The sequence below is a fragment of the Grus americana genome, chromosome 2 (genome assembly GCF_028858705.1).
Source record: "Grus americana isolate bGruAme1 chromosome 2, bGruAme1.mat, whole genome shotgun sequence".
Classification (NCBI taxonomy): domain Eukaryota; kingdom Metazoa; phylum Chordata; class Aves; order Gruiformes; family Gruidae; genus Grus; species Grus americana.
This window is the reverse complement of record NC_072853.1, coordinates 163877827-163901710: the sequence shown is the minus strand read 5'-3', so window position 1 is coordinate 163901710 and position 23884 is coordinate 163877827. Positions and strand designations below refer to the sequence as shown.

The window sequence follows — 23884 nt, the reverse complement described above, 5'->3', positions numbered from 1 at the left end:
AAGCACAGAGCCCCAGTCCACGCTCTGTTCCTTACTGCTTGTGCCAACAAGAAAACTACGTAGTGCCTAAAATACGAGTAGGGGAATTGAATACGTAGTTCAGAGCGGTTTGGTTGGTCTTACAAAGTCTAAGAGTGAGTTTTATTTGTTAGCAAAAATTAAGTGCTCTAAACAGGATGTAGTTTTCTGTGACACCTGGTTGGTGTTGCTCCTCTTAAAGTTCAGTAATAGCTATATTTTTATCAGTGGGCTTCAAAACCTTTGCAACTTGCAGTGACCTATTCTTTTTCTGCTGCTACAGAATATTTATCTTGCTTAAGGGCGTCATGCATATATAAATTCTTCAAGTGCGTGCAAGTCTCTTCGAAATATGCACGGAGCTGGCACCCACTTGAAACCTTTGGTGGCTAAGTCTTACTGACAGTTCATTTGGGTTTCTTTTAAGGTGAAGCTTCAGAACATTTTTGTGTACCTGTTCTGTGGCTAATAGAGACGCTGCAGAGTATCTTCTCTGTCTCAGGGGCTTCATGTAGGTAACAGATGGGAGCCTCCTCTGTCTTTTTCAGAAGCAGGAAAGGGGATAGATCTTGGAAACTGCTTGATGTCAACTAAAAAAAAATCTAGCTTGTATCTGCAGGTATTTGAGGAATTCTTTAGATCATACTAGCACAATGGTCATCAACGGGATGGAGTTTTCCAGCACAGGCTGCTTGGGAGGTTTGGTTGCCAATACTGGTTGGTCAGGACGAGTAGATTCAGCGTAGCTCCTCATTTGCCCTCTGACGCAGCACTTGCAGACGTCGGATCAAATCATTGTCCTTGTTACTTCACTACTGAGAGAGAGGGTGTTACGCTCTGTATAAATTCTTACAGTCATTGTGCTCCCCTCGCAGGAAGGTCATTTGACATGGGAATTAGAATCTCGTTTTTGCAGGGAATGGGATCAAAGTGATGCTATCAGGTTAATACTGCAGGATTCTTTTTTCCTCCTATTTTCCAGAGAGCACCTGGTTAGGCTCACCAGTTTGTGATCGACTTCTCAGTCTCTTTACCTTGGCTGCTTCTCTGCTTTCTTGGCACCCCTTTCCCCCCACCCCCCCACCAAATGGATTTGAAGACTGTTTCTAGTCTCGCAGATTCTGTAGGGGCACCTCCTTGGTGGTACTTGAATTCAGTCTGTTGGCTGATCCAGAAAACCAGGTGGGAAAGTCTCTGCAAGTCCGATAGAGCTGAGTGAAGATATTTTCTAACCTTAGTAATGCCATACCAGTTACCAGCAGGCTACTCCCAGCCTTCGTTTTGGGCTGTTAGCCATGAAGATTATTGTCTGTTAATCAGTCCTGTCAAAACTTTATTTGGCAACTCTGTGTCTCAGCCATTTCCAAGCTGCAAGTCATTGGGTGAGTTTCAAACTTCAGCCGGGCATGTTTACATGTTTTTTTTTTATCACGGACGTAATGCATGAGCCGTACCAAAGGATTCTGCCAAGTCTGATGCCCACTTGAACTAGTAAACATTCTTAGCTACCACTACTGCCAAGCCAAGAGTAGATTGTGTACTCTTAAAACTGTCTACAAGGTCATTTTTCTGCTTTCCAAAGTCATTTTCCTTGACCAACAGTTTCTCACTGTAAGTCTTAAGAAATAGGTTGTATCCAGCAGGCTAGAAAAATGGATTTGAGGACTTGGACAGAGCGTGCCTGCTCTTCCCTTTTGAATTAAAATGCTTTTATATGATTAATTTGATTGGTGTAGCATGTTCTTGAGTATCACATCTTGACAATCATTCAGCTATACAACTTAAGTCTTCCTGATTCAAATACAACCTCTACATATTACTTTTACCACTGTCTTTATTTTTAATTAATTACTAATTGATGACCCAAAGCAGAATATGTGAGGCAGATAGCTGAATTTTTTTGTCGTCATCCCCACAGACTTGATGAAAGAGTTATCCAAATAGATTTTTATCCTGGTAATGGGGATTATTCAAGCAGTAAAGTGTATTAGATTGTATGAAGCTTAAACAGATAAGGGAAGAGGGAGGAAACGCAGTATCTGGTGAATACAGCTGTATAAGCCTTCTGGCTTGTCTGTGTAAAAGGGCACACACACAGAGTGGATTTGTGTAATCAATAATGCTTATTAACTTCTTCCTGAGAAGTAAGTACTCTTTTCTTTTGCACCTCTGAAATTTTCCCTCGAATGATCTTATTTTTAACGTTGATTTATTTCGTTGTCATTCTTTCTAGCCAATTAGCAATGCTGATTTCATCGTTCCTGTTGAAATTGATGGAACCATACATCAGGTAAGCGCTGTTGTTCCTCTAGTGATATTCTAGTAGCGGAGCTGTCCTCAGTGGCCCAGAGCGTCATCTTTCTCCATTTGCTGCATTACATTCAATAACGTGTCCTTTTGCAAAATATAAAAGCTGTGTACTCTGGAATGTACCATCCAGACAGGCGTCCCTGTTTGATCACGTATGTAGTTTCTAACTGCTGAGTCTCAGTTTTAACTTTTTTCAGTTCTCCAGCATCTCTCTCTCAGGATTTCAATACTTGACTCTTTGTCAATTTTAAAGCATTTTCAAACAGGATCTAAGGATGGGTTTTCAAACATTGCTAAGCCCAGAAAAAAACTACTTGAATACTGCATTTCTCATTCCCTCCACAGACAAACAGGACATAAGCTGGCGTTAATGTCTGTTGGTAGTTCATATGGTCAAAGCTTTATAAAAGTATTAAGGAAGAACAGACATTTCTTCAGTTTTTGTGGCAATCTGTGTTTAAGTTCTGTCCCCTTTTCTTTCTGTAAGTAATTTAAGTTCCTCTGATGGGACTTTTTTGTACACTTCAGCATCTATAAAAGGTCCGGAGAAAATTGCAAGGAGACTAATTTTTATGTCTTACTCTGTAAGAACTTCACTTAAGACTGTGAAATGTTTTTCAGTAAATGCAAAACACCCATAATTTGAAAATCAGTCCCCTTCATGTATCTTAGCTTGGTGTCTTTAATCAGTAGTCATTTCTGAAAATGTTAAATGAAATAAATTACAGTGCCATAAATTTTCCTCTTCAGACAGACATTAAAGTTCTTGCCGGAGATGGGTTTTACTGGTTAATGTGAAGTTGAGCCTTTCTGATATATGAATCTTGCAAATTGAAACATCTTTTCTTGGTTGTTGTAGGTTAAAGATAATGCAGTTATTGAGTTGCACATCTTCCCTGGATGTAATTTAATGGGGATTTTAAATACTTTAGTTTTTGAAATGTCTTTTATGTGGATTATTTTTACTTGGACAAATAGGTTCATATTTTGGTCTTGGAACAATTGATAGATCATAAAGTTAGCTCATAGTTTTCTTTGGTTTCCCGCCATGAAAACTATCCATGTGGTTGTCACTCTTAAAATAATTACTAAATATCACTCACTGGACTGAAACATGTTTTAAAGTGATAGTTGTTTGACAGTTTCTACACTGTGCTTGTTCTGTATAGACAAATTCAGTATTCTGGGTACTTAAACCTGTAACGTTCACCAGAGCTGTATGCTTAAAACACGTTCTGGGAGGTTTATATTGTGATATTGTCTATCCTCATTTGATGTGGGCTTTAATGGTGTTTGGTGCTGTAACACAGACATTTTCTCTCCTAAAACTTTCTAGTATGCTTTTGAAAGGGAATAAAATAGGTTGCGTAACAATTTTGAATGGCTTAAGATTGTGATCACTTAGCTTGTCAAGATTATATGTTTACATTTGGAAATGAAACCCAATAAAAGACTATTTGGGCTTTACAGTCAAGCACTTCAAAAGCCTGTTGCTTTTCCATTCCCTGCTGCAAATTTTCAGATTCATCACCAAACATAATGCAGGTAGGCACTCAAGATGACTGCATATGGAAAAAAAAAAACCAAAACCCACAGCTGGTCAAAGGGCGTGGATTTGTCCATACCCTAAATGTGAATGGGAGGAAGGATGCTCTTGTCTCTGACTGTGATTTGCTGGAGGCTTCCTGTATAATTTTCAAGGAAATTGCTTAATCTCTTTGTATTTCAAGTTCTTAATCTCTGAAACAGGTAAAAATCTCAGTCACATCTGGGTAGTAGAAATGAAGTTAACTGTAAGGAATTTGTGATTCTTGAAGTAAAAGTAATTTGTATGGTATGCAGAATAAGGCTAAGTCTTGGAGTCCTGTGTTTGTAATCACCTCTGCGGGCAAAGTAGAATACTATCATCCAGCAATCTTGGAGTTTTTAACTGTGATAATCTAAAGGGCGAAAAGGAACGTTCCGGCTTAGTTTGATGTGCATTAACACAGGCTATAGAGCTTTGACAACCACTTCAAACCTGTAATTTTTTTATTCCTTCAGAGCATAAACTGAACAGTTATCAACAATTTTTGTTCTCCGTTAGAATTTGTCATCTGAATAATGCTTGTCCATTTTCTTAAGCAGTTTATAAACTCAAAGATTAATCGTCGGCATTGGGAAATACTCCCACCCGTTTAAAATATCATGGGATATATGAAATGTTGTGAAACCGTATTGTCCATGCTTTACCAGTAACCTGGTATCTTACCAAGCAGGAGATTGTCTGACAGAGTATTGTTGTACTTGAACTCTGCCTTAGACAGAACCCCATGGAAAACAAATGGAGAGCACCCTTTCAGAAGTGCCCATTCAGAAAGAAATTTGAAATTTTACAAGGTTCTTCAGATCTCATATACCAAAAATACAAGCTGTGGCCTGTATTCAATGGCTATACATTTGAAAGAGTTTTGAGACTGACTTATCTAACAAGTTTTGTTCATGGTAGATGTTGTAATGTTCTGTTGTGCAACAGAAGTATTCAAAAAAGGCTGTCTTTAGTTTGGGGAGTTTATTTTCCCTTGTGTCATTTATAATCCAAAGGTCAGAGAGACTCTTGTTTTTCTATAGGGAGGACAATTCAGATCATCATTTTAAAGGGTGCTTGGGTAGACCAGCTTCCCTAGATTTAAAAATAGCTTTTCTGAACACTCCCTGTTCCTCTCCCATCATTCTTTCTCGAGCTTAATTTACCTTGTCTTTAGAAAGGACTTATCATTTTATTTTACAAGAAAGTAACTCGTGTGTGGAGGTGCCTCTCTTTCCTTCTGTCATGGGTCTTTAGATGCCTGCAGAGACTGTGCCTGTCTACAGGGCAGCTAAAGTTACAGGAGATGAATCCCACGCTTTGTGTTGGAAATGATGGCATGGATACAAAAGGGCAGTTCTAATGCAAGCTGACACTTTTCTGGCCAGTTCTCTCATTTCTCTCTGGTTCTCTGAGTAAAAAGAAATCAGAACTGGTCCCCTGCTCTACGAAATTGTAAGTGAGAAACTGGGGGAAGTCCAGTGAAATGTGTTGCAGCTGAGCGTGCACTTTAGAGGAAGTTTATTGAGGATGAAAGTAGCGGTTGGAGAAAAGACGTTCAACCTGTTTGGTACCCTTGACATAACTTCTGCAAGACCACATCCTCTCTTTTGGCACATGCTTCCCATTTAACAAGTGCAGAGCGTTCACAACCCCCAGATTAGAAACCGTGTGTTAGATGTAGCTTTAATCCCCAGTGAGTGAAGATTTTTAGGGTATGGTGGTCCTTTGTCTTTTGTCCAAATTGACTTGCAGTGTGCCTTGCTGTCAAAGAGAGAAGAGGGCAGCCAGGAAGAGTTTGATTTGGTGTTACTTGGAGTTTCATTCTTGAATGTAATTTGTTTAATGTATAAAACTAGTTTTTAAGTGTGAGTTTGTTTTGGTTTGGTTTTTTTAATTCAATTAACAGTTGCTTATTTTTAGTTGTTGAAAGCTAAACAAAGTTTGGCATGTATGCTTTGAACGTAATGCACAAAATGGTTTTTATTGGTGGGGGAAAAAGCTGTTCGAATAATAACCTTCCTTCCTATAAAGGACAAAATTCATTGATTTTTCTTACAGAAGGCTGTGGCCTGGTTCAAGTAATCCAGGATAGGCTGTATCCATTCTAGCTGGCCTATTCTTGGTTACTTGCACTGGGAGGCAACCACAACTGTGTGAACCAGAAAGACGAGGCTCAAGGACGCATCTTATTTTCTGCTCGCTGTTAAGAAGATGCATCGGGCCCACAAAACAGGAGATGACAGCAGCTTGAGTTGTCATGGGCAGATTTCTTTGTCGTTACTTGAAGATTTTGTTACTGTAAAGCTGGTTTTGACAGGCAATTCATTGTGTCCTGTTTAATTGATTAAAATTGAGCTGGGTTTCTCTTTCAGTTTACAAATACTGAGTCTTTTTAGGTTAAGACTGCTTTGAGGTATAGAAAATGTATGGGGAAATACCAAATGCTTGAAAACAATTAAAGATAATTACTTGTGTTCTGCCATTAGCAGTTGTAACTACAGAATCCTGTGAAAACATGCCTAGTGCCTTAACATTTTAAGAGTAGAGTTCATTTTAAATAATAAAAAAAAAAAGACTGTATTCCTCTAAATTCAAACTGTGATAAGGAAGAAATTAGTGAGCATACAATACAGAAAAACTGGAGGGGTTTTTTTTTTGTTTTTTTTTTTTTAATGCCCTGAAGACAGTATATAAATGTCAGAAAAATGCCAGGAGCCAGTTCGTCTAGAGACGTAAACTGAAGACATCAGGCAACGGAGGAAAAAGCCAAGCCCCGAATAACCATGCGGCATTGAGATGCAAGTCCAGCTGCTAACAAAGTAAAGGGGGAAAAAATTCCAAATGAGGAGGAAGAGGAGAAAAGAGCTGCACTGTCAGCTGAAGAAAGCTTTCTATGTGAAGTAAACCAAAGAGATTTTGTAGCCTAGGATACCAATACACTTGCAGTTGCTTCCAGGATCTAAGTAGGACTTCTCAAAAAAACATCAAGGGGAATAACCATACAGAGTATTAAGATATGTTGTTCTGCAAAAAATTGCTGTGCTTTGTTTAGTTTTTTGTTAAAAGAGGGGAGGCGAAGGAGTTGGGGCTCTCTAGAGAGGGTGAGAATTAAGGGCAAAAATTTGGTGAGACCTCATGCTAAGAGATGACATTTATTATTATTAAGGCATTTAACACGAAGGGTGAATCTGTTGGCCAGAGCCCAGTAAGTAAGATTTAAGGCAGAACAGCAAGAAAAGCTCAAGTAGAGGAGGCTGAGGGTGTTGTGTGGTGGATCAGGAGGCCCAAACTGCACAGGGGAGACAATACAACTTAAAAATGCTGTGTACTTACAGCTACTACTGACTAGTTGCAGTATTAGGAGACCTACAGATTGCCAAAAGAACACGTATTGCAAATACTTGATTTTCTAAGTCCGCTCCTGTCCGCCAGCCTGTGGTTAAGGAGCTCTCGGTCTGTAGCTGCTGGGTTGGTGTGCTGTGTGCTCTCTTTATGGAGGAGTTGGGTTGTGTTGCAAGCAGCAAAGTTCATATCCTTGGCTTGGGGTTTGTAATTACATTCCACATGGAAGTACTTCACAGACACGGGCATAGATAGGGATAGAGAGCAAAGAGGAGGCTTCTGCTGCTGTGGCTGAAAACACTAGGTTTTTAAAGGGAAATTCATACTAAATTCCAGCACTTACTATCCAAGAATGACTTTGAGACTCTGGGGTGTCCCTTTTTGTCTCCTCAAAAATAAGTGTAGGAATATAATTTAAGGCTAAAGAATTAAGAACTTCATTAGTGACTGTAGAATTGCTCCTTAACTCGCATCCTGCTACCTTTCCTCTTCTGCCTGGCAAGTCGGACAGTCTCTTTCCGGGTACTCAAACGCAGAGGGACTGCAGATGTCTTTCCACCTGTGTCTTTGAAAATTTGAAGATATAATTTGGAAAGGAAATATTGCAGGGCAACTTTGTGTAGTAAGATTTAAGTGAAAAATTAATTGCATTGTTACAGGAGAGGAAATTACTTGGTGTATGCCTGGTGAAATACAGGAGACTTTGCTGTAGTTATCTGGAAAGAGAGCAACATGGAAGTACATCTGTTAACTGTCTTTAATTCATAAAATGTCACATTTATTTAATTGATTGGTGAAGTGCTACCGTGATTGTTTAAAAAAAAAAAAAAATCTGGGTTATAAATTATCTGTATCAAAGTTTGAATGTATTGCTTGAATTTGAGGGGCCAGAAATAGCTTAGTTAAAGTTCATAGAAATAACTTAAAGCAGATCATGTCTTCATGCTAAAGTGGAAAAGTAATAAACGTTTTTGCTTTGGTCATTAAGGTACAACTCCATCATACATGTTTTTAATAACATTCTGCTTTCAGATTTAGGTTTTCAATTTGAAGTCCCTATTATGCAACCTCTTTTCTTTTGCTAAAGGCTTTAATTGTTACACTTCAGTTCAAGCTAGCATCTCCATATTTTTCTCCTCCGGGCTTTTTCTCTGGATGCCTTACGTTTTTTACATCTTTATTAATAGGATCTAGTAAAATACATACAGTTAATCTAGTTCTACATATCAAAGAAAGAAATTCCTGAAATTGCATCAGTCTTGCAGTTCTTCCTGAATTTAGTTATATGCCTGACTTCTTCACTTGAAATTTCTAGTATTAAGGATCATTTGCCAAAGAAAGAAGATAAAGTGCTGCCAGTGTTTTCTCTCAAACTTCTAATCTAAGTCCAAACAAGATAGAAAAATATTTTTCAAGCAGACTCCCCTCTTCAGCTTCCCAGTATATTGTGGACTACTTGTAAGCTTTCTGAGCAGCAGTTATCTTATCTTGGTATTTTCCATGAACACAAATCATCTTCCTTGCTCAGAAAAGAGAAGCAAGGAGACTCTAGTATCTGTTAATCAGGTTGTTGACAGTAGGCAGCCAAGCTTACCTGTATGGTTGTCAGTGCAGAAAAGGAAGATAGTGTTGCTGAAACCGAGCTGCTCAAGAGGGGAGAGATCCTGAGTATTTATCACCTTTATGGCAAGGACACAATAGAAGATGCTGTAGACCTTGCCACTGAATTTTGAAAGCAGCGTTTGCTAGACACTCTGCATGGTGCTATGAAGGTTTTTTGGTGAGAGCTCTCTGCAGAGCCGTGTGACCGATAACTATCCGTAGTGAGATGTGGTACTTAGTGCCTGGAACTTAAAAAATGAAAGAATTAGCCACAGGAAGAAAACAGTTCTCTGTTGTGCAATTCCTGTCATCATAGAGGTTTCATCTGATTTATTCCTTCTGTAAAGCCCTTCAGGACTGAAGACACCAGCACCAAAATTGTTTTGGTTGAGAGATCCGAATCCTCACTTCTTGAGAAGCCCTACTGTCTCTCTTTGCCTTTAATGAGATTTTTCAAGAGGCATCACTCCAGATGATGCACAGTATTTGCAATTGCATAATCAGCAGGGGTCTTGGCAGCCCATGCATTCAAATTTCTCATTATTGGATGTCTACTTTTATCTTGTATACTTATTTTTTCTTTCAGCATTTCATTTGAACTGCTTCCATGCTAACTTTTGTTTCTTCAAGGGTTAGGAGTTACAGGAGGGTTTGGGTTTGTTTTTTCCTTTTACCTTAAACACCATTTGACCTAAGTAGTCCTTGTCATTCCAGGTTTATGTATTGAAACGACCACATGTGGATGAGTTTCTTCAGAGGATGGGAGAGCTCTTTGAATGTGTACTCTTCACAGCCAGTCTAGCCAAGGTTTGTTCCTCTCTTCATCTCAGTAGCCCTTACGGTGCTGGTCAGTGGACTTTTGGTTGAGTTTTCTATGGATAATCATTTCTACAGTTGGTACTATCTTAATTTTTCCCCTTCTTTTTTGCTTCTTTGTCTGACAGTGTGTACTTTGTCTGCTAGTGTGTGGGTAAGTGTTTCCATGGTAACACCATCACATATGGGCTTGTCTCATAATGTAGCCTCCATGCATTGCTCATAATGCCAATATGAAAGGCTTACAAGTTACCATGGTTATAGTGAGAAATTAGAACAAATAGCGTGTGAGTAAAGCACTATATTAAAGCCGGGCATGAAATAAAATACACTGTATTTAACGCTATCTACGTGACCAACCAGTGATTCAGAAATTTACTGCATATGAAAATTGGGAACACGTTTTTGTTCTGTCAAGGTGCAATTGCAATCTGGAGTTAGAAAATCAGACACTGTAAAGCTTGAAACTTCCAACAGGAATATTTTGTGCCCTCTGGTTTCCAGTAGCAGTAGTACCTCGTAGGTAGTTTTGTGGTAGATATTTACAGTAGTAGACATCTTAAATTCTTCACTTCTTTCAGTGTATTGTATTTGTGGTGTCTTGTTTGTAAAATTATATCGACTATTTCTAAATAATACTCTAGCATAGTAAGCTTTTACTCCAACCTAGTGTAGAGATGGTGGAAGGGGACGAGACCCTGTTTGATCTGCTATAGTGCCACCTTATCAGAGGATTCTTCCCTGCGCGCCGTTTGCCTCGTTCTGTTGAGTCACGTTGTGAAAATCCTAAATAATGAAACAATTGCATACTGCAGTTAGATGTCTGGCAGTTTTCATAGTCAAGAGATGATTGATTTCAACATCAGGTTTCTTACTCAGTTTAAAATATAGGAAAATGGTAACTTCTATCCTGCAAAAATAAGTTATAAGTACCATTTTCAAGTACACAGTTATTTCATGTTCTGGTTTATTTGGGTACTTTTCCTTGGACAGTTTATATCAATTGTTGGATTCTAAACTGTGCCTCACTTGAAGTATCATCTTATATATAAAATGAGAATTTCCCACTACTGTACATGGGTGTTTTTCCTAATAACATCTTTGATCTTTTACGGCCCAATTGTGCGATTTGGTATTCTTAAGATTTTTACTGACCCAGTGGTTCCATGGGCATCGTTTGAAAAACTACATCAAGCTCAGGTGCCTTCATTGCAGTTTATCTTCAGAGACACGTGGAAATGAATTGGCTGCGGAATTGGCTTCATATAGATTTTCTGGTTTTATGGTAACATTAGGTGAGAACTCTGGATCTAGGTGACTTGTAGGGTAATTATAAGTTGCCCCTAAGAATAAAAACTAATTGATAAATCACAGAAAACATTGGAGCGCAAGTTAGCCTTCCATAGAAAGATAACTGTCCTACGTTTCCATTATCTCTCTATTAATCACTTCAGGTTTGCAGGCATGTAAGTTAATTAACAAGGAGCAGGGAAGAAAATGAAGAAAGGGCATTTTATCTGAAATTATTTTGTGACTCTCCTTTGTATAGTTCTGTGAATTAGCCTTATCTGCACATTGCTAACTTCATGTTTCTAACTTCTATTTTTAAGTATGCAGACCCAGTAGCCGACTTACTGGATCGCTGGGGTGTGTTCAGGGCAAGGCTCTTTAGAGAATCCTGTGTTTTCCACCGAGGAAATTACGTGAAGGATCTGAGTCGACTGGGACGTGAGCTGAGTAAAGTTATTATAGTAGATAATTCTCCTGCATCTTACATCTTCCATCCTGAAAATGCAGTAAGTATTCTTAGTATTCGAAGTACTCAAGCGTAATTTTATCTTTCTGCTCCTTGCCCAGGCTTTCTGATTCAGAAAATAGCCTTTCAGAAGGATAATTGTATTAGTTTCTGTATTTTTTTTAGATTGCAGGTAGGTTCTGGTATTCACTGCTGAATGGCGAAGGACTAGGGCAAACTGATCTTGACAGTGTATCATGGTCGTGACTGTTGATCCACTTTCAGTTTTAGCTTTTGGCATGAAATCCATCAGTTCTGAGAAACACCAAGCAGTGCAGAACCTGAATAACTAACCTAGCTCTAAAAAGCGAAGCTGCCCTCCAGCTTAGTTGGAGTGATTATTTCAGAAAGGATGGTTTACTTGACCTGCTTTTGGTACTCCCTCTTTTTTCATTGTGTGAATGAAAATATTTTATTGGACAAGATAATTAGTGCTTTACTGGTTACTATCTGAATTCTGGATTCGTGGCTAAGGGGAAGAAGAAAAATCAAGATCCTGTTGTGTTGCTATGCTTCTCCTTTTAAGTATTTTTTTGATAACTCGCTTCATCAATAGAAATGTTAGTCAACAGGTTCATCGAGTTTTAGGACTAAGGATAAAAGGCAGGCAGCAGTACTTCATGGGAGACTAATTAGGAGCAATGTGCATTTTCACTATGTGTTTCACATCGGCTCCAGAAGCTGTGATGGAATGGTCTGGCACTTGCTGCATCCATTGCTGCAATCAGTACAGATGCTCACATCTGTTTCAGGATAGCAAGCGGGAACTCACCTTAGATCTACTGACTTTTAAACAACCAGGCTGTGCAATGTTTTCTTTGATGTTTTTAGGCTGCTTTTTTTGTGAACTATTAAAATTAACTTAGGAAAATATTATCAGGAACACTGTTTTGCATGGTCCTGCCTCTCCAAAATAGCATTTATTTTTTTTTTTTTAACATGAACTATTTATCTTGCAGCAATCAGCTTTTAAATTCAGATCTTAATACTGTGATGCCCTGAGTGATTGGGTGAAAACCTTTTTCTGGTTGTTGCCACACGTGGTTTAAAGTTGCTATTTATAATAACCAGGAGCTGTAGCTCTAATTTATGTTCATGGTTAAAATTAAAAAGCTGATCCAGATCGTCATTTGGTATCTCAGAATTCAGTGCCAAGAAAATAATGAGCTGTAGAAATTTGGGAGATGAAATTAAGGGCCTTGTCAGAGTGGTTTAATCATGTATAGAAAAGTGCTGTTAGCTAACTGATACTCGAGTCTCTGCAGAAACCAGAGCTTGTAACAAGATCCAAGGTAGTCTTTAAAAGCCCTCAGTATACTTCCTTAGTGAAGATACACAGCACTCCTTCCCCAAACCCAGCCCACATATTTAAGAAGTGTTATTATATGCATTATTTTCTGAGCCCGTGCTCAAGGTCTTATATTTTAATCAGAGAACTGTTCTGTACTCACTGTTTAAATATGCTTTCTGCAACCTGATGCCAGAAGGGGTTGTTGCTGCATGCCTATGTTTGGTGACTCACACTGATAATACTTAGAGGGGAAAAAAAGACTTGCCCGTAAATAAAGTGTTAGTACAGCTTCATAACCTGTATCTTCCTGCCAGTCTATTCTGAATATCAAGGAAGCAGAGCAAATGATCCATCCAGTGTTGGGTCGTGTATGTTACCTGGACATGTAGAAGGTCAGCTGCATGTCAGTTGGATTTGGAAGGTCAACTGTTCTACGGTTGGATTTGGGGTTGATGTTGCGTACTAGAAAATGTGGACTTGAACCTGGTACTCCACTTTAATGCTAATGACCAGCAATTTGCCTTACTGTGATGGCAGTGAGTATTACAGGACATCTGCATAGGCAAAACTCCCATGTTCTTCACATCGTAAAGCCATCTTAATATTCATTGGTTGCTTTGTTTCAGGTGCCTGTGCAGTCCTGGTTTGATGACATGACAGACACAGAGCTGCTAGATCTTATTCCTTTCTTTGAAGGACTAAGCAAAGAGGAAGAAGTTTACAGTATGCTTCATAAACTCTGCAACAGGTAGCCCTTAACTTTGACTGACTTCTGCTACTAGATTGCAGTTGCTAGAGGCTGTCTCCATCTTTTTCAGCTCTTTCAAATATAAGTGTTGGGGAGGTCACCCCTGTCAGAAGTGCTACTCTTGATCTTCCTGTTACATTGGACACGAAGGACAATCATGAGTGATGCTATTAAGCCTTCAGAAGCCTGACTCCTAAGGTCATGTGTTCAGACTACTTTTTTAAAGGAAAAAAAAAAAAAAAAGCTATTTTAAATGGGACTCTTTTAATGAATTTCATAAATGGACAACTTTTACTGGATCAGCTTTTCTTAAAACATGCCAAAAAAGAAGCTTGTATTTCAGCAGTTGAATTTCTCTCCCTTTCTTCCCCTCCCACTATGCAGACAATTTTACCCCCCTGCTTAGAGCAGTTGACCTGACTCTGAATTTTTTCTTACAGAATGAAGTGCCTTTTTGAATGTTATTTTAAGATAAAAATTCATTTTTGTATAAGACGTATTTCCAGACATCTTTTAGTCTTGTATTGTCTAAATGCTTTAAAAGGAAAAAGGAAAAATTTTATAGAGCACTGTAATATATAACAAAGGAAAAGTTGAAACAAAGATGCTGGGTTCCTGTCTCCACAATGACATTAAGTTGTATTACATTTTGTCATGCTCAGAAGGTTTAAGCGTTTGCGGGAGGGGTGATTTGGGTTAATTACATGGTTGTTTCACTGATACGATTTTGGGCACAGTTTTGAACATATCTGCAGTTGTTTGAGTATAGGGAATGATGGAATTGAGAAAATAAGGTGGCTGATAGATCTAAAGCACCTTTTCTTCTAAACAGATGAAGTTCTATTGTCTCTGCTTACGCACAACTGCCATGCCTCTCGTTTTTTGGAAAACCATTATCTTGGGAGAATGGGGAGGAGATCTATTTATTAGTTTAAGATTCTTTTCTTAAAAAAACCCATCTGGGTAAGCTGGATCTGTATTGAGCTGTTTGGAGTACTTTTTTCTTTTAAATTGCTGCTACTGTATACTCACCAAATGGAGTTGACCATCGGCTGTTATACTGTTTTTGCCACTGTGCCTGTGCTAGGAAACATTTTCTGTAAGCTGCAAACTTGGGCAATAAATAAAATGCAGGCTTCATAACCCACCCCTATGTATTAATACTACGGTATTCGATATACCGGAGAACTCAGTTAAAGGTGACCTGCAAAGGAAATTTTTTTTTATTATTATTTATATTTTTTTTCAATTTGAATGAAGCCCTCTCCTTTCTTTGGTATATAAAAATGCAAAAAGTATTCTTCCCACATCTCTGATTTGTCTGTCTTCTTCCTCAAGGTGTAAGGTACAGACTGGGAGCTTTATCAAGTCTTGCTAGAAGGACAGAAGTTACTAGCCTAGACTAAAAGTGGTCCTCTGGCTTTGGAGTTGAGTAAGTCTCATCTCTGAGAACCTGCTTAGCATCTTCTGCAGTGTCATAGGTACCCTTTCAAAAGAATAATTTTTAAATATTTAGGCCTTTGAAGAACAAGGCACACCTATTTTTTTTTCTTCCTTTCCAGTGTCACCTTTTTAATTATTTTCCGCACCAGAAATCTACAATCATAAAACTTACAGCTACGTTTGGCTGTCATCAGAGAAAACGCAGTGGAATAGTTGGTGCTTTTAATTAGCCTAGTGCTAAATTTTGAATAGTAGATCCCCTCCGCCTTTTCTGTTCTTCTTCAATGACTTGGAAAAAAATTTTTTTGCGATGGACTTGTATTGTCATCCGCGTCTAAAACATCGGTGAAGCAGCTTAACAAATTCATTCATAGAAGGGCAGGCCAGCCTACACAGGCAGTGAGTAGATTGTCGTAGGTGCAGTATAAAACTGAAAGATGACTTGCCCCCTTGCAGTGCAGCTGTGCTCCAGCTGCTCGCTGTGTCTCATAGCGAGGGATGTTAGAGGCAGTCCCGTGACACTCGTGAGTCTGTACGGCATCACCGTTTTGTTTTCTTACCAGTTGGCATTACCTTAGTACTGTATAATTCTGTGCCACAACAAAAGACAAAACTGTCAAATTTAAGAAAAAAAAAAAACAAACAACCTATGTTGTTTAAAAAATGAAAAAAAAAAAAAGACGTATGGATTCTGGTTAGTCCATTAACGTTTATTTTCAGTTTAAGATTGTTTAATTTTGTATTTGACTTCAGAGTAATGAAACTGTAAGCTGCCAAAAAGTTGTTCTCTGAGCAGTATTTTCAACTGTGTTTGTAGCTTCTAGGCTTCAAATACAGTTTGCAGGGAAGTATTCAGGTTGTAGTTAGTTGTGCAGGTATGATAGGAATGGCTGAAAATATTCAAAGACTTTCTCGCTAGCATTAGACCAAACAATCTTCCAATTAGACAATAAATTACCCCACGGAGACATTGCCATTTAACGGTTGTGACCTGTTGTACGTGAGACGTCATTAGTTTGCATTTATGAAAGCAGCGATTTCATGAACCAGTTGCCTTAAGTCTGTGAATGAATGTTGATTATTAAAGTGTCTTGTATTGTTTTAAAATCCACATATAATGGACAACTGAACTTCTGCACCAGCTTCTGGAAGAACGGTTCCGATGATGTTCTGTACAACCATCCGTATTCTGTATTGTTTATCTCAGCTCTTGAAATCCACAGATTTCCAGAAAAAGCTTATTTTAACCGAGTCCAGCATTAAAATGACACTTGGTGACAGTACAGAGGTGAAAAACAGCAACAGTTTTGATCTCTGCTAGTATCTTAAGGGTATTTTCTATAACTTCTGATGAAATTTTTTTTTTTTTTTTTTTTAAACTCATTCCCATTGAAATAAAACTTGGAGTGTTCTGCAGTCAGGTTTGGACTTCCCTGGGTATTCAAATTTGGCCAAAGGGATCAAACTGTCATAGTTGTTTATTTTGACACTATCATCGTACTTGAAATTTCAAGTTTTAAGTTTTCGTGAATATACATACACTATATATTTAGAGTTTCTAGATTTTAACAAAGCAATATAGTCTGTCCATAAAGTCAGATAATGAGTGGAATGTTTGTAAAATTTGCAATACGGGTATTAGATTGTATTTTAAATACAAGATTTTAAAAATTAAAATAGGAAAAAATACTTGTTTCCTAAATCTCTTGCATATTTTGAAGTGCAGTTAATGGATGCAGATCACCAGGGCTGTTATAAACCCTGGTTTTCAATTCTATTTCTGGGTATTATAGAAGTATTAAAGAGTCTTTTCCAGTTGGTCATTCTGTTCAGCTAAAGAAACGCTGCCTGGCCTGAAGTTCTGTTGTCCTTTTATGTTGGGTTAAAAAAGGTTTTTTGCCTGTATAGGTATTTTTAAATTAAGCTGTAAGGCAGAATGCCTTAGATTCTTGAAATTCAACTGAAGTGTTACGATTAAATTGCCATTTGTAAACTAGGGCTGTGCGCAGAATACTTGTTAACCACCAGGAAGCGTGGCAGGTTTTGAATGGAAGATCGTAGCAAATGTACAATATTGCTGTGTTCATTTAGGTAGCTTTGGAAGAATAATTTGTCTATTTGTTTTTGCCCTTTAATCTTTTTTAAACAGCAAAGTTATACATGGAAGAAACTCAACACCTGAAGAGATTTGGTTATCAGTGTATGCAATCACTTTATCACAGCATGATTTTGATTAGACTGGTTGGGGACAATAAAGTATCTAAATGACACTGGTGTGTACTGATGTTGCAGCTTTTGAAATTTCAGTGTAAAAAAAAAATCTGTAGCTATATAATTTACAAACACATAATCCTATGTTTTACGGATTCTTTTTAAACTAATAAAACACAGTACCGCACAGCCCTATTTGTAAAACAAAAACAAGTTTGTGCCTCTGATTTCCAAGGTGCTGTGATGATACGCCTTTGTGGGGCGAGGAGGGCAGGTGAGACTTGCGTGGGGCGATTGCTTAAAAATCTCTGGGCTAACTATGCAAAACCAGTTGTCAGTTTTCTGTTTCACGTTATATTGTAAAAATCCAGCTGACTTTTCTTCTTTCTTGTTAAAGATCTATTGGGAACTTCTTATCAGAGGAGTAAGCAATGGAAATGTTTCTTTCTTTTTTCTTTTTCTTTTTTTTTCTAATAATGGAGCTGTTTACACTTTAATGCAATGAACAATCCAGCGATACTTGAGAAACACTACAGATACCATATGAGTGTTTTCAGGAGAGAGAAGTGTTGTCAATCAGGTATTGAATGGTTTCTTTACTGTCACAAATAAAAAATTTTAACAATATAGTTACTTGTGCATGTAATACTTCTCTGGGAAAAAGAATTTCTGCACTTCTCCTGCAGTAATAGGCACTGCCCTAATTTGACAGGGACTTTATGCCTGCTAATGCACATCCGTGTTAGACAGTAAAATCACCCGTCTCTGTTCCACTCTCCTCCCCCTCCTCTTTTTAAGTCCTGTATAGGATTCCTTATTGATTGCCCTGGCACCTGCTTGTGCAAACAGAGCTGATGAACTACTGATGAACTCTGCTAAATAAATTGGTGGTGACTCTGGCAGATGTTCCAGCTATTTAGATCTCTTGGATGAGATCATACAATAATTTGTTCAAGTCTCAAAGCTGTGTGACTTCTTTTGAAGGGCTTACTTCAGCTACTTGAATAGCTGTTCTTAACATCACTGCCATATCCAAATGAATACCTGAATAAAACACTTTATTTGGTTGGAAAGTCTATTTTGGGACTTTTTATCTGACACAGTAAGACTTCAGCAGAGCCTTCCTTTCTAGGAAAAGGCACATATTATTAATGCTTTATGAACAGAAAACCTCAGGCCTGTTAGAATAAGCAGCTGGCTCAAGATAGCACATTAGTTGCAATTAAAAATATTTTTTATTTAGTTATTCCTGTGATGGATTGGAATGACCTAGACTGCCTTTACTTTGTACTGGTGAGTTGGGGGTTTTGATTTATTTCTTTTTAGGTTGTTGGGTTTTTTTAGTTTTACCAGTCTCCTTAGCTGCTCCTTAGGATAAAGATGCCTTTCTTTCACTTAGTAAAACAAGCATTTCAAAATTCATATAACAGCTCATTTATAGTGGTGAGAAAGATACAGTTGTTCTATCCTAGCTGATTGAAAGTAAGTGATCGCAAAATTGAATACACCATAGTCTACAAATGTACCTCTATGCCTATGCCTTCCAATATTTTTTTTTTTCCTTTTTATTGTGTTCTGACTCAGAAGGAAAGCCAACCGCTCTGAAATTCCCTGCAAGATGGGATAGGGCTCTTCCAGGTGGGCTGCAGCTCCAGGGGATCCCGCAATCTCCAGCAGTTTTCCTGGCAAGCAACCTTCGCCATCCAGACTTCCTCCCAACCCAGCCATGCTGGCAGGAGACCAGGCAAAGTTCTCCTGGACTCCTCTGTTGGTTCTGCTGGAGCTACTGGAAAATAAATGATCTTTGGGTAATATATTGTTTTGGACAGGTTGGCAAACTCAAACTTGAAAAGCTTCCAAGCGTGTTTTGTTTAAAGCCTTCTCGCGTGCTGTTTGGAAGGGAGCTGTGCTGAGGAGCGGGTTGTGCTGTAATTGCCTAATGCCCCGTTAAGCAGCGTTTCTGAAGCACGGGACGTACGCTAACATCTTGGACTTAACAGAGATCGATTTGACTCCGTAAAGTAGGTCTGCATCTGCAATTACGCACCTTCCGAAACAGCAATTTAAAAGGGTTAGATTTGGTCATCGCTTAAATCGGCAGCAAACTGAATTTTTGAGGTGATGGTTGTGTCACTTTAGCTGTATCTCCCGGACCTTGGTGGACCCTGTGCTGCAGTCGTACCTCCCACCGCTCTTCTCTCTGCAACTGGCATCGTTTAATTTTGCGACCGCCTTTTAATTTAGTGATGTAGACGCATTTGATCAGGATGTAAATTGCAGGAAAATACTGGACAAAGAAATGAAACGCAGCTGGCCCCCGTCAGCCTTGCCTGTCGTCTCGGGTGGACTCCAGCTAGGACAAGGCTGTTGCTACTGGAGGCAAACAGAGGAGTCACCGTTAAGGCAGAAGCACGTCAGCCCCTCTGAGAACCGCTGTTCTTCCAGCTAATGAGGGTTGATCGTTTTGTTCATGCAAACCCAACGTGCACCAGCTATGAATTCCCAGCATTTCAGTAAATGTTGCGCTCGAAGAGTCTGAGGGATGTTGGCAGAGTTACCGGCTTGACACTGGGTTGTTTTCCTTGTCAGATTTTAATGAGCTTTTGTGATAAAACCCGTATTTCTTTACAGTGTAACTTTGTGGGGGGTTTTTTCATGCTTTGATTCAGTTTGACAATAAACTCTCTTATTTTTGTCATCCTCTTCATGTCTACTAATGCATATAGTAGAGGTCTGCCCCCAGAAATCCCCTTCTCCCTCCACATGCCGTTCTTCGTGGAGGAAATACTGGGAGGAAAAGCTAAGACTTCACAGAATCAGGCCAGAAAGTTCTCGTTCCATTCCTGTCCCAACTCTTTGGACTTGCTGGGCTTTAATAAAGATTAAAGCCTTGACTGCTAAGCATCAAGGGCTTCTTTCTGTAGCAGCATATTGGGCAGGTAGGTTCAGTTCCTGTTCTTTTTTGTTAACCTGCTGAGACTGGAATTAAACAATCGTGCAGCTTCCAAAGCTTGTACGTAAGCTGGCAATGAGAAAGAAGGGAGATCCTGTATTCGGGGGGGGGGGGGGGGGGGGGGGGGGGGGGGGGGGTGGTAAAAGGTGCTGGGAGCCAACAGGCGATGCAGTCTGGTGGGGTTTCCCGTACAACCCCGCATTCGTTTCTGCGTGCGGCATCCCTCGTACGGCATTCATGGCACCCCCGAAGCGGCGGGTTGATTGCTCGCCTGGCTGCCGTAGGTTTGCTCGGGTAGGCAGGGGCCTGAGAGCAGATCCAGACACACATCACTGCGTTTCCCTCCAGCGGCTTCTGTCCCTGCAGCCCTTGGCAAAAGCCTTGCAAATGCCTGTGGTGGGTACACCCATCCAGGGTGATTTTGAGCAGGTGACCCAAAACTGGTCTTGGGTTAACCGGTGATGACCAGTCTATAGTCAAACCATCCCCTGAGGAACCTGGGGGAGCTGCCTTTTGCTTGAGTTGGGCTGGTTGAAGGTGGCCACGTGAAGCTGCTTTTCCTCCGGCACACATCCGAGTTAGGTCTTGAGACAGCAGCGTGTGAGTTAGTATCATGCTGAGGAAGTGTGGTGTAAATTCAGCACGTGCTAGCAGATTCGTCCATAGAAATAGGGAAGTCTGACATATTTTCATGTGTGTTTTTCATAGGAAAATTGTTTTATGAATGTTTTCAGGATTCTTTTCCTAATCTCTACCTTAATCACCTGGTTACTACATACCGTACCATGAGAGGCTGAGAATGGTAAATACATGTAAAATTTATGTGGGTTTTTTATGCACCTGAAATTTTCAGGCATATCATCTGGTGTTTTGTCACGTTTTATTCCTTCATGAGCAAATGCTTTTATGAGAAGAAGAGAGGAAGATTTTGGTCGAGACCTGAGCCCATGTCTGGCTTAGTGAGGCCGTGTGCTGTGTCAGAGTAGGGCTAAGACTGAGCGCGTAGAGGTCCTGCCCGTGGCTCTGCATCTTCCCTTCATCTTCTGACCCTTCATCTTCCTTTTAATATTTTCTCTATGTAGTGAGAGGAGCCTTGATCTCATCTGAATCCTCTGTAACACGTCTTAGCAATTCAGTTACAGCAGGTTCAGATGAATAATAGTTCAGTGGCTTGATCTCTAATCTGCTGAATAGGTCTTGAAATAATAACTGGATGGATGTGAACAAATATTTGGGATGATGATAGCTGCAGTTGGAAAATGGTTGGACTATTGCATCCTGGAGAGGAGGACGAGCTGGCAGACCGGACAGCAGCTGGGGGAGGCCCAGGGTGATTTTGCAGCCCTGGACTGCAGTGGGCCAAGTTATGTCATGGTCTGGTGGTGGGTGCGCTCAGCTCTTATAGATCTGTGATCAAATTCTTATGAAAACGAGGAGGGTTTTAAAGGCTTGGGCCATGCAGGGCTTGGGCGCACCACGAGATGGTGCAGCTGTGCAGCGTTGGCTTTTAAAGGTGCCATAAAGGCAATTTAAAAGACATTCTCTCAAGTAAAAGCATCACCGCAACTTTGGTATTTGAATCTCCTGCCAGGGTTGCACTCCACAGGTCCACGGATAACGTTTTCCTTCAGTTAAAAATCTTAGTATTTGAAAGGCAAATTCATCATTTGCCCAGTGAATGCTTTGCAAAAGGAGTGGGTGTCTCCACAACTCAAAGACAGGGCAGGTAAGTTTTCATGATAATTTTAGTTACTGGTTATTTTTTTCTTCCATGAAAAAGCGGAATCACAATCAGCGTGTGAAAAATAAAGAAAAATCGGTATTTCTCAAATAGTTGAGTTGTTATACCTTCCCTAGTGCGGTAAATCTTTTTTCCTCCAAAAGCTTTGCTGCTAACTTCCCCCCCCCCCCCCCCCCCCCCCCCCCGCAAGCAACAACATTTTAAATTGTTTGGGATTTGGCTGCAGTACGTCACAGGAACTGTGAACAAATGTTAAGTCGGGGTGGTGGGGGGAGAAGAACAAACGCTGGTGCCAAGCTGGCAGGTGTATAACAAGGCACCGCTCCCTGCGCCTCTTCCGCTTCCCCGCTGGCATGAGTGCGCCGAGCCGTGCAGGACGCCCATGGCGCGGCCGAGAGCGGAGCCAGCACATGGGGGTGAAGGGGGATGGCAGCCAGGCCAGAAACGCAACATCTGCTGGGGAATGGGCCACGCTTGCAGGGCCGCGTCTCCCTGTTTGTTAGTGCATCGTCCGGTTTCACGTGCCCAACGCTCTTGTTTGCTGAGAGAAGGTGGGTTTGCAACCCGTAAGCCCCCCTTGCAGCCCATCTCCCTGGCTTTCTGCTCTCATTGCATTTTCAGTTGTGTGCTCCATCCCAGCTGGAAGAACCTGCCCTGTGAGGAAAGACTGAAAGAGAGAAGGCTCAAGGTGGACCTCACTGCAGCATTACCGTACTTAAAAAGTGGCTACAAAGGGCAGATGCTTTCTCTTCACCAGGAGTCGTGGAAAGACAAGAGGCAACTGCTACAGGTTGCACTGGGAGAGGTTTTATCATGCAATAAGAAAGAAAGTTTTTTACAGTGAGAACAGTCAATCACTGGAACAACCTTCCCAGGGATTCGGTGGAGTCCCCGTTGCTGGAGGTTTTCAAGGTGAGATTGAACAGGGTTCTAGATAACCTCAGCTAGGCTCCCCTTCCCACGAGAGTTTGGACCAGATGAGCTTTTGAGGTCCATTCCAACCTGGGCTGTTCTTTGATTCTACGATTCCCATGCGTCATCTTCCACCTCCTGGCTGGCTGTCACCAGGAACGGGGTGGCCACCTGTCCTGGTGAAGGAGGAGGGCTCTGCGGCTCCAGTGGCTGATGAGGATTCATCCAACCAGGGTGTCACCTCCAGCTCTGCTACGAACCCTCCAGCTTACCTTGGACACGCTATTTGCTTCTGGCTCAGTTGTTCCCCCTCCTCTGCCCGTTCTTTTAGAGGAATGAACAGATTTCCTTGAGTGTTGGTTGTTTCACTTCTCCAAGCGCAAAATGTGTCTGGATTGGTGGTCACGCTAAACCCCTGCAATCCTGCTCCTCGTTAATTCTGGGGAGTGAAACCACTCTTCTCATTCAGAAAAAATACTTTTATTTTGAGCATATTGCCATTTGATTAGAGAAACAGCGGTAGTAGAGGGGAAGATGAGCGTTCACCGATGAGACAACATGGGGCGAAGAGATGCTGATGGGTGTTTCCAGATGTGTATGAGAGAAGCAACCCCGTCTGGCTTCACCGGGGAACACGATGCACCGTGGGGTGAATCGCTTGTGTTTAACCTGAAGTTAATTCATCCTCTTACAGCCGTCTGAGTATTTTAACAAGACGCAGCTCTAGCCTTGAGTCCGTATGTTTATTAATATAAGCTGCCCTTGCAAAGAGTGAAAAAAGTTGTTCTTTTGGATTTAAATAAGCACCGCAGGTTTTCCTGCCTTCCCATGGTGAGGGGGAGTCTGCCTTAAAAGTTAAATCCCAGGCTGGGATCCATGCCTGGGCCAAATTCCTGGCTTTTCTGGGTGACAGCTTGGACCATCACAGGCAGCCTCCAGCTTCACGGGGCCCTGGGGGTAAGGGGACTCTGCTGCAAGCAACACCTGCATCTCTGTTAGAAAAACAAAGACATTCTCTGTGCTCCAAAAATCAGATTATCTGCAAATACATATTCCCCGTGAGATACAGAATGAAGTTGCATCTCGATTAATGTAACCCAGCCCATGTGGAGAATTTAAATTAAAAGGAGAA

At 40.4% G+C, this 23884-nt stretch overlaps 1 protein-coding gene across 18 annotated transcripts in view; it reads left to right on the top strand.

Annotated features, from left to right (window-relative positions):
* CTDSPL (CTD small phosphatase like) overlaps positions 1-19849 on the top strand; it is an 86355-nt gene extending 66506 nt beyond the window's left edge. For 6 of the 18 annotated variants that reach the window (XM_054817807.1, XM_054817804.1, XM_054817805.1 and 3 more), the window contains 6 exons: positions 2252-2308; positions 9557-9649; positions 11269-11454; positions 13371-13492; positions 17629-17726; positions 18731-19849. In XM_054817807.1, coding sequence (XP_054673782.1) covers positions 2252-2308; positions 9557-9649; positions 11269-11454; positions 13371-13492; positions 17629-17726; positions 18731-19059 — 885 coding nt within the window. In that variant the 3' untranslated portion in view covers positions 19060-19849. Of the gene's footprint in view, positions 1-2251; positions 2309-9556; positions 9650-11268; positions 11455-13370; positions 17776-18389; positions 18440-18730 lie in introns of those variants that run through there. The other 12 variants (XM_054817817.1, XM_054817815.1, XM_054817818.1 and 9 more) reach the window with 7 other exon arrangements.
* The last annotated feature ends 4035 nt before the right edge of the window (positions 19850-23884 follow it).